The sequence below is a fragment of the Macaca fascicularis genome, chromosome 9 (assembly GCF_037993035.2).
Source record: "Macaca fascicularis isolate 582-1 chromosome 9, T2T-MFA8v1.1".
NCBI lineage: Eukaryota > Metazoa > Chordata > Mammalia > Primates > Cercopithecidae > Macaca > Macaca fascicularis.
Genome location: NC_088383.1, coordinates 140,991,485 through 141,012,082, shown reverse-complemented (window position 1 = coordinate 141,012,082; position 20,598 = coordinate 140,991,485). Strand labels below are relative to the sequence as shown.

The 20,598-nt window shown below is 49.6% G+C and overlaps 1 protein-coding gene across 18 annotated transcripts in view; it reads right to left on the bottom strand.

Moving 5' to 3' along the window:
* Positions 1 to 9,012: 9,012 nt before the first annotated feature.
* Positions 9,013 to 20,598, bottom strand: part of PPP2R2D (protein phosphatase 2 regulatory subunit Bdelta) — a 49,764-nt gene continuing 38,178 nt past the window's right edge. For 9 of the 18 annotated variants that reach the window (XM_074003088.1, XM_074003087.1, XM_074003086.1 and 6 more), the window contains 4 exons: positions 20,247 to 20,297; positions 18,850 to 19,014; positions 16,260 to 16,521; positions 9,013 to 9,878 (listed from right to left, as the gene is read on the bottom strand). In XM_074003088.1, coding sequence (XP_073859189.1) covers positions 9,599 to 9,878; positions 16,260 to 16,521; positions 18,850 to 18,988 — 681 coding nt within the window. In that variant the 5' untranslated portion in view covers positions 18,989 to 19,014; positions 20,247 to 20,297 and the 3' untranslated portion in view covers positions 9,013 to 9,598. Of the gene's footprint in view, positions 9,879 to 16,259; positions 16,522 to 18,849; positions 19,171 to 20,246; positions 20,425 to 20,598 lie in introns of all 18 variants that reach the window. The other 9 variants (XM_074003084.1, XM_045361757.3, XM_074003085.1 and 6 more) reach the window with 3 other exon arrangements.

The following is a 20,598-nucleotide window of genomic DNA, read 5'->3' as shown; positions in this document are numbered from 1 at the left end:
AGGTCAGAAGTTCAAGACCAGCCTGGCCAACATGATGAAACCCCATCTCTAATAAAAATACAAAAAATTAGCCGGGCGCAGTGGCATGTGCCTGTAATCCCAGCTGCTTGGGAGGCTAAGGCAGGAGAACCGCTGGAACCTGGGAGGCAGAGGTTGTGGTGAGCAGAAATCACGCCACTGCACTCCAGCCTGGGAGGGAGAATGAGACTCCATCTCAAAAAAGAAAAAAAAAAAAGAACAGTTGGAGGTACTGAGCTCTGGGACTGGGCCAGTGTGATGGCTCCACACGTGTAATCCCAACACTTTGGGAGGCCCAGGTAGGAGGATCACATGAGTCCAGAAGTTCGAGACCAGCCTGGGGGAGCATAGCAAGACCCTGTCTCTACAAAAAATACAAAACTTAGCCTTGTGTGGTGGCACACACCTGTAGCCCCAGCTGCTCGGGAGACTGAGGCAGGAGGATCCCTTGAGCCCAGGAGTTCAAGGCTGCAGTGAGCCAGGATAGTGCACGCAGCCTGGCAAGAGCAAGGAAGACCCTGTTTCAAAAAAACCAGAACTCTGGGACTGGAGTGCTTTAGACAGATGGGACAAGAATCAAGTTTTCTAGAGGTGTTTTTCATTAGATTGTAACATTAGACATTCATTAAAAACGAAGTCTGATGTGTGTATCCATGTTTTTATCTTTGAGGTAGGGTAATGGCAGTAAGTGAGCCTTTCTGAATAGCTTTTGTAAACAGCCCTTCTTTTCTACAGTGGTTAATATAAATAACTGCCCACACCACTCATTTCATTAACAAGTTTACAAAATTAACATTACCTAAATGATTTTGATAGAAAAACATTGTACACTTGGCCACTATTTAGCTAATATTTACTCTGATGCAGACACTTGCCCATACACATCTGCTTAGGGTGTGGAACGGGACGCCTACACGTTGCTTACAAGGAATGCGCATGACTGCGAGAGAGGAGTCGGCAACACCTCAAAAAACTCCAGCCCTGCATCTATGCTTTGGACGCATGACCCACTTCCAGGAATTCACTCTGGAGACAGACCTAGAAACTTCTACGTGCACATGCACGAGGACATAATAGGTAGTATTTATTATAACATGATTGTATTAAAATACTTGAAACAATTGAGGTGCCCGTGCATAGAGGCGAGTAAGCGACAGTGCTGCCCTGCAGGGCCGGCGCTCTGCCACTCAGGCACGGCGGGGAAGAGCTCGGGATGAGGGGTTTCCAGGGAATGTGAAGTAAAGCAAGGTGCAAAAATAGATGTGTCCCTAGCAGAAAGTAAAGAACATTTGGTGGCAGCTCTTTGAAACAGGAAACCTGTAGCAGTTTTAAGACAGCCCCCGGCCAGGCACCATGGCTCACGCCTGTAATCCCAGCACTTTGGGAGGCTGAGGCGGGTGGATTGCCTGGGCTCAGGAGTTCGAGACCAGCCTGGCCAACACGGTGAAACCCCATCTCTACTAAAATACAAGAAAATTAGCCAGGTGTGGCGGCATGCACCTGCAGTCCCAGCTACTTGGGAGGCTGAGGCAGGAGAATTGCTTGAACCTGGGAGGTGGAGGTTGCAGTGAGCCGAAATCACGCCAGTGAACTCCAGCCTGGGCGACAGAGCAAGACTCTGTCTCAAAAAAAAAAAAAAAAAAAGTCCCCTATTTTTTTTTTGACAACCGCCCTTAATGAGTGATGTGGGTCTGTGCCCCTTCAGCTCTGGACTCTGCCAACAGGACAAGGAGGCAATGATGCCAGTGGTGCAGCACCACTTCCTGGGCCCACCCAGCCTTAAAAAACTGGCAGCTGCCCCTTCCTGTCTCTGGGGGTGCATGCTCTTGGCCGTGCTGGGAGGAAGCCACGTTGCTCAGTAGAGGCCTGGTCAGATAGGACCCAGCAGCTAGCATCCCTGCCAGCCATATGGCCCCTCTGTGGATCCTCCAGTGCCAGGAGTGATGCCCTCGCTGACCGTCTGGAGCACAGATGAACTGAACCTGCTAAGCCCCGTCCAAACTGCAAATGGGTGGACAAAATACAGGATTATTTAAATATGTAGTATACTTATGTGAAAAAGCTAAGCAAAATATATACACATACCTGCTCATTTGTGCAAAAAAACTGAGGTAAGGTAGAAATAAATGAGATTAGTTACCACGGGGTGGAAACAGGTGGAGATGGAAAATGGGAAGAGGGTGGGAGGGGTGCAGCTTTTTGTGTAACAGACTTAGAACCACACGAATGTTTCACATGCTGCCAAATTCAATAAACTATTGTGGGGGGAATCCAAAATGGAATACCTACAATAACGGAACCTCACTGTTATAAATACTAAAACCACACTGAAGGGGTAGGCTGCTGAGCTAAATGATGGCCAGAGAACACCATTCGGGATGGATACTGCAAGGTTAAAGTGACATATTTTAAAAAAGAACGTAGTATACTCTTGCTAGTGGATTTGCTTTCCGTGGGTTGGCAATCCTGAAACCACAGGCGTACTAACATTGTGTGATGTTACACATGACGACAGCCTGATTTCCCACCGCTGGACAGTCACAAGGCAGGCCAGCATGAAGCCGTGGGCTTGCTGGGTTCGGTTTAGCAGTGAGTCACGGTTTGAGCTGGAGCTGTGTGTGGTGGGGTGTTCCAAGTGCCACTCCACAAAAGGGCCTGGAAGCAATGATCCTCCAGCAGCCTGTGCACGGCCAGCCCTGGGTCCCGGTGCTGGTGATGGTTATTTGTCTCAAAAAAAAATAATAATAGAAAGTCACCATGAGGCAAATACCAATAACTGCTGATTTGTCGACGGAAACTAAAGTTACTGGGTTCTTGAGAGGATGTTCTCGTTGTGTCCCTGCAAGATACTCATTACACCAAGGAAAATAGTGACTCGACAGTGAAGAGCCTGGTAGACACCACCTACATCCTGATTTGATGCAGAGGAGGCCAGATCTCCTCCGTGTTCTTGCCAGAATGCATAATTGCAGTTTAATCACGAGAAAATATCAGGCAAACTAAAACTGAGGAGGAGTCTACAAAATGCCTGCCCACACTTCCCAAGTGCTCGGGCCCTAAAGACTGCAGGAGAGACTGGAAGACAAGGAGACAACAAAATACAATGTGGGCCCATTGGAAGGGCCCTGGACAGGAAAAATGGACACTTGTGAGACAGCCAGGCAGCTGCCAAGACAGATGCAGCTGAGGCTGCTAGCCCTGCACGGTGCGAGTCCCCACGAGGCTGCAGGAGACACCAGTTAGGCGGCTGGGTGAAGGCTGCAGGATTTCCAAAACCTGTTCAAAATTATTCCAAAGTACAACACTAAGAAGGAAAATATACCTTTTTACTTAAAAAAAAAAAAGTGTGGTCCCTGGATGAGGGGTGTCAGCGCTGCCTGGGGGCTTGTTAGAAAGGCAGAGCCTCAGAGCAGAGCCCTGTGGCGTCAGAAGCCGCGTCCCACATGTGAGGCGACGCCACCGTGCAGCGGCCAGTGAGGAGGCTTCGCAAATGGGTGAGGACAGCCTGCCCAGGCGCGTGCAGTGAGGACAGCCAGGTGCCCCCCCAACATGCACAGGTTACTATCCATGTGTAGAAACGGGAAACGAGTGAATCTTATTTTGTGTTTGTACAAAAACTGAAGTACCCCCAAGAAACAAGTATCCAAAATGATCTACAAGGGCAAGACTTTGTCACCCTCCTCTGGGGACTTGTGAACGGTGTACGTGTGACCAGTTCACAGCTTCTTTAAGAAAAAACACTTCAGTAAGAGCCAGGGTTACACTGTGTTCACATATTTAGGTTTGGACAACAAATTTCCCCTAAAGTTCTTGGAATCATAAATTAATGTTTCCCATCCTGCTGGAACAGACACACTTAAAAAGATGTCCCAACCTTGTTTTGAGATGGAGTCTCACTCTGTTGCCCAGGCTGGAGTACAATGGTGTGACCTTGGCTCACTGCAACCTCTGCCTCCCGGGTTCAAGTGATTCTCCTGCCTCAGCCTCCCAAGTAGCTGGGATTACAAGTGTCCACCACCACACCTGGCTAAATTTTTTGTATTTTTAGTAGAAATGGGGTTTCACTATGATGGCCAGACTGGTCTCAAACTCCTGACCTCGTGATCCGCCCGCCTTGGCCTCCCAAAGTGCTGGGATTACAGGAGTGAGCCACCGTGCCCGGACCCAAAGATAATTTTCTAACAACTCCAAGGCAAGCAAGTGAATTGTCTAAGGTCACACAGTCATCTTCAAAGGTATAATATTAATAAATGGAAAGTAAGTACCACTGATTATGAAACTCGATGTCATGCAGTCGACCACTCCAAGCAGACGCAGCTCTATCTGGACCTCTGATCGGTGGAAGTGCAGCCACCTCTCGGCCTTGGCTGGGCTGAGGTTGTGGGGTGGAGCCTGGTGGGCAGTTGTGTGGTCTGGGCCTGGCTATCTTCGAGGTTGGTGCAGTGCAGGCAGCCCCTGCCAGTTCTGACTGGGTGGTGCCAGTGTTTTGCATCTATACACCAGCGATGGACAGTCCCTGCAAATCCACAAGGGACCCAATCTCCAGCTGAGTTGCAGGTCCAGGAACACAGACTGTTAGCAATGTCTAAGACACGTCCCAAGGATAAGAAGAAAATGGAGAGCTACAGAGCCTAAGACAATGGGAGTTGTAGAATCGAAAACTATTACTATCCGAAGCATTTCCCAGCAACCAAAAGGAAAATGAAAACAGAATGTGACTTCAACCACTCACCAGATGGAGACTGTGATGATTAAAGAAATCACAGGTTTCGCTTCTTTGCAATCTGCATCTGGTGAGTGAGTGAAGGTGATGCATGGAGCTGGTGAGCTTTCTTAGGACGGTACTGCCCCTCACCCCAAACCTTTTTTCTCCCGCGTGATGGTGTGATTTCATGAACTGCGGTTTCAGTTCTAACCTCACCATTCCACTGTCAGGGATCCTGGCCACTGCAAACCAGGATCGATTTGGTGTCTATCACTGGGCAGCTAGTCTTGTATTTTAAGACACCAGTTTCTGTTATATTAAGAAATACACTAAAAGGTTCCAATTGGAGATATTTATACAAAATCATTGTACAGGCCAGCCTCAGAAGCAGAGTCCTGGGCACCGGTGCTCCCCAGAGGGCAGTGCCGCCCCCTGGCCAGCTGCCTTGCTGGGCTCTCACTTCCAAAATCCCTGCGGGTTCTGACTGGCACAGGGGGGTGTTTATTCAGGAAATGCGTGCAGGAACTCAGGCGGAGGCGCATGAAATTAGGGACAGGTGGGAGCAGATGGGGTGGGAGTCTGTCAGTCCTTAAGATAATGTAAAAAGACCCCAGAGGACATCAAGTGTGGGTTCCGTCCTGGGTATGACGCCACCACCTCCCCTGGCCAGAGACAAGTCGCAGCCGCTGTGCTCTTGGGACTGGGTGCGGGCGCTGCAGCCAGAGGTGCAGACAGCAGAAGCTGAGGCCTGGCCTAGGACGGCAGCGCCTCTGCACCTCTCACGGCTTCAGGGGTGCCGCAGTTCCTAAAAGATCAAGGAGCCCTGGGTGTCCTGTAGGCAGCCCCGCATTGTCACCAGCACTCTGAGGGGCACACGGGGCACAGAGGCACGGAGCTCAGAGCCAAGCCCAGCATCACCCTAGTGCCCAGCCGGGTGCTGTGGTGTGTGCATCTGTGACCCATGGCCAGGATGGCTGTAGGGAAAGCCCTGGCACAGAGCCTGCCTGTAGCAGGCACTCAGGAGGGGTTGCCACCCACACCAGTCAAACCCCACAGCTCTGCAGGGCCTGACCTGTGACAGCCCCATGGGGCTGGAGGTGCTGCCCTTACTCAAATCTGGTCTACACTCCACCCACCCCTGCACACTGCCTGAGCAGAGAAGACCCACTGTCGGGGACTGCTGAGCTCGGCTTTGGCAGGCAGCCCCCTCGGAGGGCACGAGCGAGTCCTTCTGCCCAGGATGGGACCCAAGGTAAGAGCACGGGGCCTGCCAGGCCCCCAGGCCCAGGCCTCTGCTGGGAGTTGGGGGAGCGGTGGCCATAGGCAGCGTCTGAAGGTGGTCTGCAGGCCCCTTTCAGCTCCACGGGTTTGAGCTGCATTTTCTCCCCACCTGCAGCTGGATTCCTGGCTGGCTGTCTCACCAGCTCACAGACGGCTTCCATCCAACTCCCTTGGTGATCCCAGCACAGCACCAACAGGACAGCTCACCATGGAAAATGCCGCTCCAGCCCCACTCAGGACCCCCGGCCCAGCCCAGGGCGAGCAGAGCCACACCCTGCATACAGCAGGCACTTCATTCATGTCCCTTCGCCCACAGCTCTGGGAAGATGCAACCTCTGCTGTCCTGCACAGCCCGGACTCCTGCTGGGTCTGACCTCATTCCCCTACTCCCTGGCTGACGCCAAAGCCGCTGGCCAAGGACACACGGCACAGGTTTAGGAGAAAGCAAGCTTAGGGCCACTCAGCCTCCGCAGATCCAGACCCACTGTTCCTCCCAAGCAAAGGGGTGACGCAGAGCAGCCGGGCCAGGCGGATCCGGGGCCAGCCTTGTCTGGCCGGGAGCAGGACACACACCAAACCCACGGCACTGCGCTTCGGGTGGCTTCTGGCGCTAACGGCGGTAACTTGGCTCCACACAGGACAGACAGACATGCACATGCTGCAGTCTCCAGCCCACACCTGCCAGTCGTGTGGCTTCCGAAATCAGACCGTGTGTGTCCACAATGGCATCATAAACTGGTTCCTAGGAGCTCCATTTTTCTTTCAAAAAAGGCATGTTAAATCCACATATGAAGGAAGTGTGTTCATGGAATCCAGGTCGTCACCCCAGGGCACAGCAAACTTTCACGTGAACCACAGGCACAGAACCTTCATCAATGAAAAGTGTGCTCAGCATTAACCTTCAGAAGCTGATGACACTGTTCTCACTTTAAGCAGAAAAGAGGAAAGTTAGAACAAGAGAAATAACAGATATTTCATAAGCTTGAATATAAATAATAAATATTAAGTCTGAAAAAGACAGGATTCTTACCTCACTGCGACGGAAAAAGGCTTGAATGGAATCTGAAGTATAAAAGGGAAAAGAACCCAGGAGAAACTTCCTCCATGCCTATTGATGGCACTTCCTTCTCAGAAGTGAATGGATCCTGCTTTTTGCGGACATAGGTGCCTGCAATCGCCAGTGCCTCTCAGAACATGAAGACTGCACTGGGGAGAACCCACGGAAATGGACAGGGCTGCTGGCCAGGTGACTTCCCCCACAGGGGCCCCAGAGCCAGGTGAGGACACCTCCAGGGAACGTGCACCCCAGACCTCGAGGCACTGGCGGTCCCATGGGAGCAGCAGTGCCACACAGAGCCTCTGCACACGGATCCGCCTGGGCTGCACCTTCTGCTCTGCCCCGGAGGTGGAGGAGGCGGCTATTCAGTGGGAAATACGTTCTAGAGGAAAGATGGCAAAAGGTGTCCAAATACGTAGTGAGAATCCAGTTAAACATTTAAAATTTATTAAACTTTTTTTGGTCAAAATAGTTGAACAAATATATACAATCCCATTTTATTAGAACTGTCTTTTTAAGGACCAGGGTTGATTAATGTTTAAATAACTCTGTTCCACACCTCAGACTTTGTAAATTGTGTCACAATCAATCAATATACAGTATAGAAATTATTTTTAAGTTAAAATAAAAGTACTTTTAGATTTTCAATTTCTAACTTAATGTGAACTCAAGTGGCACTGTGTTAGCATTAATTCAGGGTATTGACGGACACCCTGTTCTTGTGCATGTGGATCAGTAATCAGCACACACCTCCATCTCCACTGGGGCACGAGGAATCAGGATGAGCACACACCTTCATCTAGACAGGGGAACGGGGGATCAGCACACACCTTCATCCCCACAGGAGGATGGGGGATCAGCACACACCTTCATCCCCACAGGAGGATGGGGGATCAGCACACACCTTCATCCCCACAGGAGGATGGGGGATCAGCACACACCTTCATCCCCACAGGAGGATGGGGGATCAGCACACACCTTCATCCCCACAGGAGGATGGGGGATCAGCACACACCTTCATCCCCACAGGGGCACGGGAGCCCGACTCCCCACTGCCCTCGGGGACACGTAGTGGGTGTGTGTTAAATCCCACAGAAGCAAGCTCTGGTCACTCAGCATTGTTACAGCTCTGTATTATTTGTCTTGGAAAATCTTGATTTCTGGTATCAAAGATCTTACTTGAAAATAAACCAACGTGCTGGTGGCATCATGTAATTAAAATTACTTAATTTTCCTGACTTGAAATGCAGGATGCAATTTAGCATGCATATAATTTTAGCAATATTTAAAAAGTATACTTCCCCCAAAGTACTTTTTTTTTTTTTTTTTGAGACGGAGTCTTGCTCTGTCGCCCAGGCTGGAGTGCAGTGGCTGGATCTCGGCTCACTGCAAGCTCCGCCTCCCGGGTTCACACCATTCTCCTGCCTCAGCCTCCCGAGTAGCTGGGACTACAGGCGCCTGCCACCTCGCCCGGCTAGTTTTTTGTACTTTTTAGTAGAGACGGGGTTTCACCGTGTTAGCCAGGATGGTCTCGATCTCCTGACCTCGTGATCCGCCCGTCTCGGCCTCCCAAAGTGCTGGGATTACAGGCTTGAGCCACCGCGCCCGGCCCCCAAAGTACTTTTTCAAAAGCCTTAGAAAGAAAGCACGTTTCTTCATCTGTAGTGAATTTGAGGCTACTTTAAACCAGGCTAATTAGATGGCAGCAATTTCGGTTCTTCCTTGCAATTTTCTTTCTCAGAGGTGGCCTCGGTTCTGGTTTTTCCCAGACCTTACCTGGTGTATCTGATGGGCTCCTTCTATAGAAACACAGCGGGTGGCAGCTTGGGGACAGAAATGCTGCACACATCCCCCCACGCTGCCAAAGAAGGGGACACATTTCTCAAACAGGTAGTTCCAAAGAAGAACCCTGCATAACTTCATTCTATGCAATGAAAAGGCAATGCTTATGTTTGGATTTAAAAACACTTTTTATAGCGTGTTGTTTTTATTGAGTGCTCCACCCGAAGGGGTGGCGGCGGATGCTGTGGGTGAGTGGGGCCGCCTGAGCCTGCTCGGGCCACATCCACACATCCACGGAGCCCACCCGGACTCAGAGAAAGGCCGAGAGGACACGGACGGTGGCCACGCCACGCTGCAGTGAAGGCCCAAGTGCGATGGCAGAGAAAGAGGGAAAGTCAGAGGAAGAGCGGTAACTGACAACAACTTTTCTCTTGGATGTTAATTTTTTGGTCTATAAATTGGAAAGGAAGGCTCGGACTGAAATAAATACATTTATTCTGAGTAATGGCCTTTTGGGAGCAGTGTCTGTCAGCTCTGCTTCGAGAGCGTCTCCATGTGAGCAGGAGCGCCTGCCTCGCACCTCGCCAAAGGCAGAAACACACCGGGCCTCCAGCGGAGGCAGCTTTCTCCCATGTCTGTGAAGGGAAGTCGCAGGTGCGTCACTGTTCTTAATGGAGTGGACGATGATGCCTTTCTCTGACAGAAAAATGATCGGCTTAACTATGCAAGACAAGACGGTCCTCACGTTCGCGTCCCTAGTTGATTTTGTCCTGGAATATGTACAAGTTATTGGTGGCAGCCACGGCAATGACATTGTCCGCGGGGTGCCAGGCCGTGTGCAGGATCTTCTTGTTGAAGTCCAGACTGTCCACACTGATCTCATCTTTCTTCCGCTTACCCCCTGTACACACCTTCCTGGGTTTGAGGCTGGCGCGTGGTTTGCTGCTCTCTCTCGAGGCCTCCAGGGTCACATCCCTCCGTGTGTCTCTATCAAACATTCTGAAGAAGTTGTTGTAGGACCCGGTCATGATGGCGCTGTTCAAAACAAGAGCAGACAGCAGCACTCCTAAGTGGGGGGAGCAGCAACAAGGACTCAGACCCCACCCCTGGGGTGCACAGTGCACACCACCCTCCCCCACAACCCAGTTACTTTCAGAAATCAGGAATGAACAATCACAATAACAGAAGAGAAATGCAGTGAAGATTCTTACTGAACTTTATATATAATCATGTCAGTAAGAATAGTCACAGGAGAAACAAAATAATGGAGTCATAATTTTAATGACATTAGTATATTTTCTGAAACAATCCCACCTATTTATCTCACTCATGAATAACAGTACAGTTTATTTTTAAGCCTTAAATTCTGCAATTTGTCAGTAATTCATAATGACCTGAACATAATCCTTATCATGTTCAACAGTTACTAGTCATATCTGTCAATGTTTCTTCAGAGTTAAACTGCTTTTCTATTAATTTCAAAAAGTTTCCTTCAAATGAAGCAACGGATAGAAATAGTAAAAATCTTAAACACTGGGCGAAGTGTGGCAGAATTTTAGAACAACTGCATTTCACAACACATTCCAGACAATACAATACTGTCCATGCTTTTGTTTCTTCAAGATCAATTGTAATGGCTTTCAAATTTCTCTGCAGTTGAAAAATTCCACTAACGCACACACCCTCATAACTTCATATTGGCAAACACCTCTGCAATCTTACTTTTTCTACAAAAATGGCAGAAAAATGGCTGAATGATAGCAAACACTGCCGTGATTTGACCCATGGCTTTATCAGTCCAGTTTCTGATGAAAGATGTGTTCAAACAATGCCCTTCTGATTTCTCCAGCAGTCCTCGAAGCTCGTCTGCTCTTCGTATTCTGACACTGACCCGCACCCTCACGTCCTGCCCCCAGGGTCATGCACGGCGAGAGGCCTTCGTGCCGGCACGTCTTCAAGGTGCCACGAGAAAGAAGCAGGCTGTTTCCCTTCCATGGCCCAGCACTGACCCCAGCTGCTGGCAAATATCTAGTGTCTGGCTGACCTTGTCTAAAACTTCAAAGCACACACACACACAAAAAAGACAAACTCAGAAAAGAGAAATTGCACTCAGCTATCCACGTTTATTTCACATCTCCTGCTTCCATCCAGGAGTCCACGTCACCACAGGGGCAGGAGACACAAGATGTGCCCAGCGCCCTCCAGCAATGCCAAGTTGTGCACGTGGTCTTGGAACAGGGGTGTGCAGCCAAGTTGGCACGTGAGGGCCATCGACTGGGAGTTCCCGAAATTAGTTTCCACATAGAACACAATGTTTACGAAAGGGTAAGTATAAGAATGTGTGAATCTGAAGCTCACATTTATGTTATTAAAACTCAACAGCAACCATTATTCAGAACACAGACGACAAAAGATGTATGGCCGACATTGGAATTGCTGGTGCGTGGTAATAACGAAAAGCAGATCAGCTTTTACACAGATTTATGATCACTTTTAAATTCTTCACAGACAGTGCCAGCCCCAGAGCGGGTGTTTCCACACTGCAAACAAGGGCGCTGCCCAGCAGCCCGGTGCTGGCCCAGGAAGGGAACAGCACAGACACAGACACAGACACAAGCGCGTAACTGGTTTTGTGAGGCGACCTAGAACACGAGGAGGCGCTGCCACACACAGAATCAGGATTGGGCTGAGGCAGCACTGCAATGCCTCACTCCCCTTCATCAGGTCCCTCAACAGAAGTTTCCAGGCAGGAAGACGGGCGTGTCTGTGAAAGTAAATGGACTAAGCAAGTGTTACTGGGAATGCTTTTAGATGGTCTTGGGGATATGTAATCTAAGGGTATTTTGCAATATTTGAAATGTATCAAGATGAATAAAGAATACAGTAACTATCCATATACCTGCAAGTCACTGCTAAGACAGTGAACACCCCCACACACCCCAAGTCACTGTTAAGATAGGGACTCCCCCCACGCACACTCACAAGTCACTGCTAAGACAGGGACCACCCACCGCACACCTGCAAGTCACTGCTAAGACAGTGAACCCCCCCAAGTCACTAAGACAGTGAACCCCCCACACTCCCGCAAGTCACTAAGACAGTGAACCCCTGACACCCGCAAGTCACTAAGACAGTGACCCCCCCACACCCGCAAGTCACTAAGACAGTGAACCCCCCACACCCGCAAGTCACTAAGACAGTGAACCCCCGACACCCGCAAGTCACTGCTAAGACAGTGAACCCCCCACACTCCCGCAAGTCACTAAGACAGTGAACCCCCGACACCCGCAAGTCACTAAGACAGTGACCCCCCCACACTCCCGCAAGTCACTAAGACAGTGAACCCCCCACACTCCCGCAAGTTACTAAGACAGTGAACCCCCCACACTCCCGCAAGTCACTAAGACAGTGAACCCCCCACACTCCCGCAAGTTTACTAAGACAGTGAACCACCCACACCCGCAAGTCACTGCTAAGACAGTGAACCCCCCACACTGTGTTACCACTCTGGAAAGAAAGATGATCTATCCCGTTCCCAGTTGGGGTCTTCACTTGCTAGAATATGTGTCATCCCCACACACATTTACATTTTGAATAGTTACAAATTTTTTTTTTTTTTTTTTGAGACAAGGTCTCGCTTTGCTGCCCAGGCTGGAGTGCAGTGGCACGATCTCAGCTCACTGCAACCTCCGCCTCCAAGGTTCAAGCCATTCTCTTGCCTCAGCCCCCTGAGTAGTTGGATTACAGGCGTGCACCACCATGCCCAGCTAATTTTTGCATTTCTAGTAGAGATGGGGTTTCACCATGTTGGTCAGGCTGGTCTCAAACTCTTGACCTCATGATCTACCTTCCTCGGCCTCCAAAAGTGCTGGGATTACAGGCATGAGCCACTGTGCCTGGCCAACAGTTACCGCGTCTTAAAACAAAACTGTCTTGTATGTCTTAAACACGTTGTAGTCATTGTGCTGTACACGTTGCTCCTGAAATTTGTGAGATCCACCTATGTGATCCATGTAGTTCTAATAACTGATTCTCACTGCTTTTCAGTATATGTTATGACAGAGAACAACTTACCTGTCCATTCCCCTAATTCTGCACCTGTGGGCTGTCTCCAAGTGTTTGCTGTTTCAGGTATCTGAGCATGTTTTCTTGTCTGTACACACAAGAAGCTCCCAACCGGACTGAATGTCACCGAGGCCCACAAGAAGGGCACTGGGTGAGACCACCAGTCTCCACCCTCTCCCCTACACCCTCATCGTTCTGACGGGCGTGAAAGGATGTCCCTCTGGCTTTACTTGCTGATCACTAAAAAGGATGAACATTTCTATTTATTTTTCCATTTCTCCGAAACCCCATTCATGGTGTTTGCTCTTTTCTGAGTTGTTTGCCACCTTCTTGTTGACTCCTAATTCTGCACATCTTCTGGATACTTAATCTCTGTTTGTTACATTTTTGGGGATTTTCACTTTTAATTTCAATATAAACAAGTTTAAAATTTAATGTAGTTGAATTTCTTAATGTTTTCCTTGGGCTTTGGGGCCTGTTAAAGCCCTTCTGTCTCCAGAGCTCATGAAGACGCCTCAGGCTTACAAGCGCTCGGAGCTTATTTACTGTGTGGGGCTGGCGAGGGCTCTAATTTTTCTCCCCCCAGCACAGTTAACTAAGGTCGCCCAGCTGGCAGAGCTGCAGAGTCCGCACTGCTCTTCCCTGCCAGCTGCGTTCCCCATCTGTCTCAGCTCCTTTCTGCAGGGCCACGCTCCCTTCACAGCTCACTCTACTGAGTTCCCTGTGGTGACACGTTGTTTCCCATTTGAAAATAATTTTATCACAAGCAGATTCTTGAACAAGTCATCTATTTCAAGGCTTGCCTCTAAGCTGGCAGTGGAGAGTCACGAGTCACACCTGCTGGATCCGTCACACGGCTTCTGGCTCCCACTGTGGCCATGGCAAAGCCGAGTCTCACTCTCGGTGTCCGCTTTCGGAGGCAGTTTGTGTTTTTTCCTTGGTGCATTTAAGATATTCTCTTTGTGTTTGGTGTCCTGCAATTTCATGATGACATGGGTGAGCATTTCTGTGCCTCCCGATTCTGTGTATTCCGGCTTTCATAAATTAGCGAAAATTGCTGGCCACCGTCACTTTAAGCCTCACACCCCACACTTCTCCGTTTAAACGTGTGCTGTGCCTCATCCTGGCCTCCACAGTTCCTAGTGTCTCACGTTTTCTGTTTGGCTCTTTAGCCCCCATTTCTTCTGGTTTTCCTTTCCATCCACTAATAGAAGATCTGTTTAGCCAAAATGGACCTGCCGCTAAACCCACACAGTTTCATCTATCACACTTGTCATTTCTAGATGATCTGATTCCTTTCCAGTCTCCAGGTCATGTTTAGCAGTCACGTGGTTCCTGGTTTAGGCTGTTTCCTTCCTCTAGTCTGTGAATATCTCAAGCATTCTTAGTTTATCTTCTTTAACTTAGGATCTCAACAGCTGCCTTCCTGGAGGTTCAGTTTCACCATGGTTCTGCTGACTTGCTCACGGTGGCTTTTCCTGTATGTGCTTGGTAATTTTCACCCGTGAGCTCATGTTTAGATGATTTTAATGTGAGGAAATCCAGAGAGATCTGGGTGTGTTGGCAGCAGCCACCCAGCATGTGTGTTCTCATGGAGTCTGCCAACAACGCCATTCTCTCCACCTGGGCCATTTCTCAGGGCTGTGCTTCCAGCAAGTGGCCTTGAGGAATGAGATCATGTCTCTTCTGGTCAAAATGCAGGTGTGTTTACTGCCCACTGTGAGAGCAATGGGGTTCTCTAAGCTCAGTGTGCATCAGCCATGGCCTCATGTGTCCACCCATGGGGAACCCAGACCAACGAGAGGCTCATGTTGCCTGCGGTGCCACGAGGACCCGGGAACCTCATGTCTTCATTCAACATCTGTGAGATGCTACAGGCTGACAGGTCAGTCTGCAAACAGAGTAGAAGCCAGAGCCGGAACCACGCCGGTCCGTCCCGATGCCCGCACACAGCCCTCTCACAGTAGAAGCCAGACGCCGGTCCGTCCCGATGCCCGCACACAGCCCTCACAGTAGAAGCCAGACGCCCGTCCGTCCCGATGCCCGCACACAGCCCTCACAGTAGAAGCCAGACGCCCGTCCGTCCCGATGCCCGCACACAGCCCTGGTGGAGGCAGGAGCTCCACGGCGTGAGACCTGACAGATCATGACGCAGCCGAACAAACCCACACTGCAAACCCTGTGCAGGGAGGTTGTGCTTCCACGTCTCAAGGGAGTGCTGGCCACCCCCATGCGAGGCCTCAGACAGACAAACTGCCCTTTGGACTCCACCTGCCGGTGGAGGGGGACATCATCTTCCAGGGTCCCTGCTCCAACTCCACACCGCGTGTGGGCCCAGGCCTCAGCTCTTGAAAATACCACGTTCACATAGGCAGAGCCACCGTGAGCCAGTCACCGCGTGTGGGCCAAGGCTCCAGCTCCGCACCACAACCTGCTGTTCACGGGCGCAGTGGCTCCCGCTATGGGCTGATGGCCCTGAGGCCAGCCGGGGCTGCAAGGCTGCTCTCAGAGTAGACGCCTTCGGAGGCTGCTGTTCTGGTCTCGCTGCCTCTTAGTTTCTGGCTGTTGTGAGATTTCCCTTGCTTATCTGTGGGCTCAACTACACACCTGAAGAGACACCTGCTGTATCATATCCAGCATTTCTAGGTGTTTATGCCAGAGGGTTTCGCAGAATATCCAGTCAATCACCTATTGCCAATAGCAGACTCCTCTGTACTTTTAAATTCTCAACAAAAATTCTGTATTAAAATGGTGCAAGATGATCTTCCATCATCTGAAATGTAACTTTTTGCATAATAATGAAACATAACTGTCAACCACACTAATCATAATATCTTTAAAGAATGTATACAAAATAAATTATCAAGATCCTAGAAGCAGCACATTACAAATTACACCAGCGTTTCACACCAGCCACGACCACGCTGTGTCTGGGCACGACAGGCAGTGGCTCTGGGGTGCTTCCATCTGCTTCTCTCCGGAAGGACAGGCGGACTGCAACACGGCCGTTCCAGTGAGGTGAATCCCTCCCCACTTCCTTCCTTTTCACTCATCTTTGGCATAATAAAAAGTAATAAAACTAACATTCACTAATCATTTAAAACACAGCCGGCCTGTACCTAGTGCTATACTTCTTGTCTAAATATAGATGGAATGACAAGCTAGGTGAGAAACTTGCTCAGAGATCCTATTTTCTCTACCTTGATACTATCATCCATCAATCAAAACGTCTGGAAAACAACACCTATGAGCATCCTCTGATGCTCGAGGACAACTCGCCTCCCTCACTGACCTTGCACTCTGGGAAACCAGCAAGCTTGGGGCGACGGCTCATCTCCACGCAGGCCTTACCTATCCGAACCGTTCCAGCAACACTCAAACTTGTCAAAGATGCAGTCGTTCTCATACAGAGAGCAGAGCTTGCTGCGCAGGTACTCGTGGACTTGGTGGGTCTCCACCGGCCGGCTCTCCATGTTGAGGTCCCACACCTTCACCGACAGGTAGTCTCTGGTCATCATGTACCGCCCACTATGACTGAATTTTACATCAGATATGGATGAAATTATTTCTGAGAAGAAGGACCTACTGCTGGGATCTTCAGGCTCTTCAAAAACTGAAAAACAAAATAAAACGTTTTCAGCTTCTGTTTAAAAATCAGAGAACAAATCATTTGCAAGTTCAAGTAGGACGTGGCCCCTTCACAGAGACTCTGGAAGGGCTTGGCCTCAACAACACTAGGTCTTCTGATCTTTCTGTTTCTCTAGGTTTTCTGATCTTCTGTGACTTCCGTGGGCAAAAGCTTCGGATACGACATTCTAGCACCAGCTATGGACAAGGGACAGGCATCAGAAGCGGAGACACCCAAGTCTCATCCGGACCCTGAATCAGAACCTCTAGGCAAGGTCCTGGGCACTGCAATCTGTGGGAGCTCCTCGGGGCATCCTGATGTGGGCCCAGGTTCAGCACCACCGCATTCCTGTAGGAGTGTCTTTGCATCCTCATGGCACCAGGCCCGAGCACGTGAAATCCTATCACATACACATCACAGGAAGACATAAACAGCATTATATGGTCACGCAGACACAGCGGTCTGCGCCTCTGAGAAACTGCCTGCTTTTCGGAGGGTTGACAGCTTGTGGGTCTGCAGGAGTGACCACCTTGACCGGCAACACTGTGGTCCCGATTTTAACCACCAAGATGGTCCTGCCTGTCAAAGCCAGCCAGCAAAGGTTTGTCTCCAATACTGAACACTCAAGTTCTACTGTGACAAAACTGGATTCCTATTTTCAGAAAGATCTGAGTGCTTCCTCAGCAGACTTTGCTTTCTCTGCAGTAACTTGACAGAGTTCCCTCCACCTGCACCTGTGGCAGAGAGAGGTGCCCACGGCCCCACTGGGCCACTGACCGCCCTAGCATAAGGTCATGCCTTAAGGTTTTGTAAAGTTCAGGCCAGGAGAGATGTGCTTCTTTTTTTTTTTTTTTTTTTTTTTAAGAGACAAGGTCTTGCTATGCTGCCCAGGCTGGTCTCAAACTCTCGGGCTCAAGTGATGCTCCCCACTCAGCCTCCAGGGTAGCTGGGACCACAGGTGCGCACCACTGCACCTGGCTTGTGCTTCCTTGACCTTAAGCTGCTTTAGGTTTTTTCTCTTTTTTCTTGATGTAGGAGCCTGTGTGTTTGTTGGCTTAGTATCTGAAGTTAACTTCAAGCCAGCTGTGCCGACACCAAGCATTTACTCAAATAAGTCACTCTGATGACAAATAGAACTGGAATCTGAAATTACTTACTCAAGAATGTTACGCTTAAGATACAGGCCAAATGCTATGACACACTTATCTTCATCGCAGGAATTCTAGTAGAAATACGGAATTCTTAAAAACACACCTCAACCTCAGGAAAGAGAACAGGCAGAAAGGCTGCTGAGCAAGGTCGGTGGCACATTCCACCAAGGCGCTGGGGGCGCCGCTGCACACGAGCAGTGCCTCAGTCTGGTGGGACTGACTGGCGGCTTCCCCGTTAGAGGAAGTCACTGGACACGTGTCTACCTGTTGGCACTGGAGAAGGGTCAGCAATGTTTCAGGACACTGGGACACGCTGACTACAGTGCTCTGTCAAGTCGAGCCCATTCTTTATGGCTAAAAATAAAAACAAAACCAGAACCCCCTCACCTAGAAGGAACTTGAAAGCTCAGAGGATTAAAATGCTACACTTTCAGCTCAGGGAAGTGGCTTCCAATCCAGCCAAGCTCAACACAAACAGAGCTCGTTCCAGCACTTGGGAACAGCCTCCTGTGTGCTGGCGGCTTCAGCCCAGGTCTCACGCACAGAGGCAGAGGCACGGGTGGCTCCTGGTGGGACCCAGTGCTGGCAGCCTGAGGAGACACCCAGGCTCTGGGCATAAATGACCCGCTTCTCGGTGGTGCCACAAGCACCCACCCTACAGCCGCAAGCCTGTGGGAAGCACGACCTCGAGTTCCACTTACTAGCAGCAGCTCTGACAGCCACGCTTGGACGGCCCCAGCAAAGGAGGGCTCCCCAGGTGCACAAAGGTACTTGGGGAACAGGAAGAACCCTCTAAGTCTTTGGAGACAAGTCAACGTCTGAAGAACAAGTGGTTCTAAATGAGAGGCTTTAAAAGACGCCAGGCACGGCTGGGCATGGTGGCTCACGCCTGTAATCCCAGCACTTTGGGAGGCCGAGATGGGGGAATCACCTGAGGTCAGACCAGTCTGGTCAACATGGTGAAACCCTGACTGTACTAAAATACAAAGATTAGCTGAGCATGGTGGCTCGTGCCTGTAGTCCCAGCTACTCGGGAGGCTGAGGCAAGAGAATCGCTTGAACCCGGGAGGCGGAGCTTGCAGTGAGCCAAGATCGCACCACTGCACTGCAGCCTGGGCGACGGAGCGAGACTCCGTCTCAAAAACAAGACGCAGGCACTTACACTTGGAGTGTCTGTCGCACAGGGCCGAGGAGCGCATGTCGCACAGTCGGATGGTCCCTTTGCTGCTGCTGTAGACGAACACGTTGCACTGGTGTGGGTGGAACTCGGCTGCGGTGATGACTTCGGTCAGTTCCTCCATGTTAGCAGGCTTGATGTCCACGATGTCTGGAAGGGCGTGGTTAAGGCACAGTGCTCGGCTCAGCTGGTTTTCATTAGTTACATTCAGTCACGTGAAATAGGATGAAAATAATCCACACGGTGAGGTTTAGGGGATTAGCTATTAAGAAGGCCGATTACACATCCTGAATTCCAAAGGAGCGCCTGGTAAGAGGATTGGGATGAGCACACTCAGATGGCAGCAACGCCCCGGCCCGGGGGAGACCCCGACACACGAACACCACTTTTATCTTGCTGTTATTATTGTTATACAGAAAGCCCTTAATAGCAAGATAGTACATACTTAATCATATAAATAGGAAGAGCAAGCTAGCACCATCTGTGCAAAATCCCACACTCCCATACAAAACTACAAATGCAAGAAAACCGCCATATTGCAAAAGACGTTGCTCTTCCTGACATGAAGTTTATTCTGTGTAGTTAGAGCAGATCCAACATGGCAGGCTGCCCTATACAGAAATCCTTCGACTAAAAAAAGGAAGGAAGGGCAGAATTCAGCTGTGGGTCAACTCAGACCAGCGGCCCCGTTTCACCCCGTAAGCTGAAACAACTAAGAAAACCAACACGACATGGAACCCCAGCTCAAGCCGCTGGACAGCAGAGGGAGGACGGCAGGGACCCTGGAGAGGCTGCAGATGAAGCAAGCCCCCTGCTCCCGCCTGCTGGCTGGAAAGGGGCCCATATGAGGAGGGCTGGGGCCGCCCAGACCGTGCACGGCCACAGAAGAATGCAAGTTCTAACTGGAAGCTGCTGCTCAGATGGGTGATTAAACACCGCTCTAACCTAAGCCAGTATTTTCTATCATCCGTTAGCAAATTTAGAAAAAAAAACCCACATAAAGTTGGTTTTTCAAATGCAGCAAATTTAGGAAAAAAAACCACATAAAGTTGGTTTTTCAAATGCAGCAAATTTAGAAAAAAAACCACATAAAGTTGGTTTTTCAAATGCAGCCTATTTAAAATTGTCTCTGACTAAAGCAGGCAAGCAGTGGACTTCGGGTAATTCCCATCACACAGATAACTTTTTCCCAAAGGTAGAAAGAAATTTGTATCTTTAGGGACAAACATTTCAAATCACAGAGAACTTATATCACAGGCTGCTGTGCAGCGACGGTATTTACAAGACCAGACTCTGAGATACAGGTGTATAAAGGAACAAGAGAAATCACTATCTAAAGAGCACCCTCAGGAAAACGCCAGTGTCCCTCTGAGGAAGGATACTAAAGCTTCTATCTGTGATTTCTAAGTGCCACAAATTAATTCTCAGGTCATCTGCAGAAAGATATGTTTCATGATCACTATTTACTGAAATGGAATTTATATGATATGTGTGAGCATTTGCAAAAATTCGCCGTGGACTCGCTTCTACCATAAGATCCATGGGCTTCAATATTGGGACCTAAAAATGGAAGGAAATAGGAATTCAAAACAAAGATCACAGCAGCATGGAATTAGAACACTTACAGTAGATAACGAAAGAGGACAAGTTTATATTCACGGCTAATAATTCTGTTCAGGCAATACCCCCAAATAACCAATTAGCAGAGTTATGAAAATACGCTACAAAATTGAA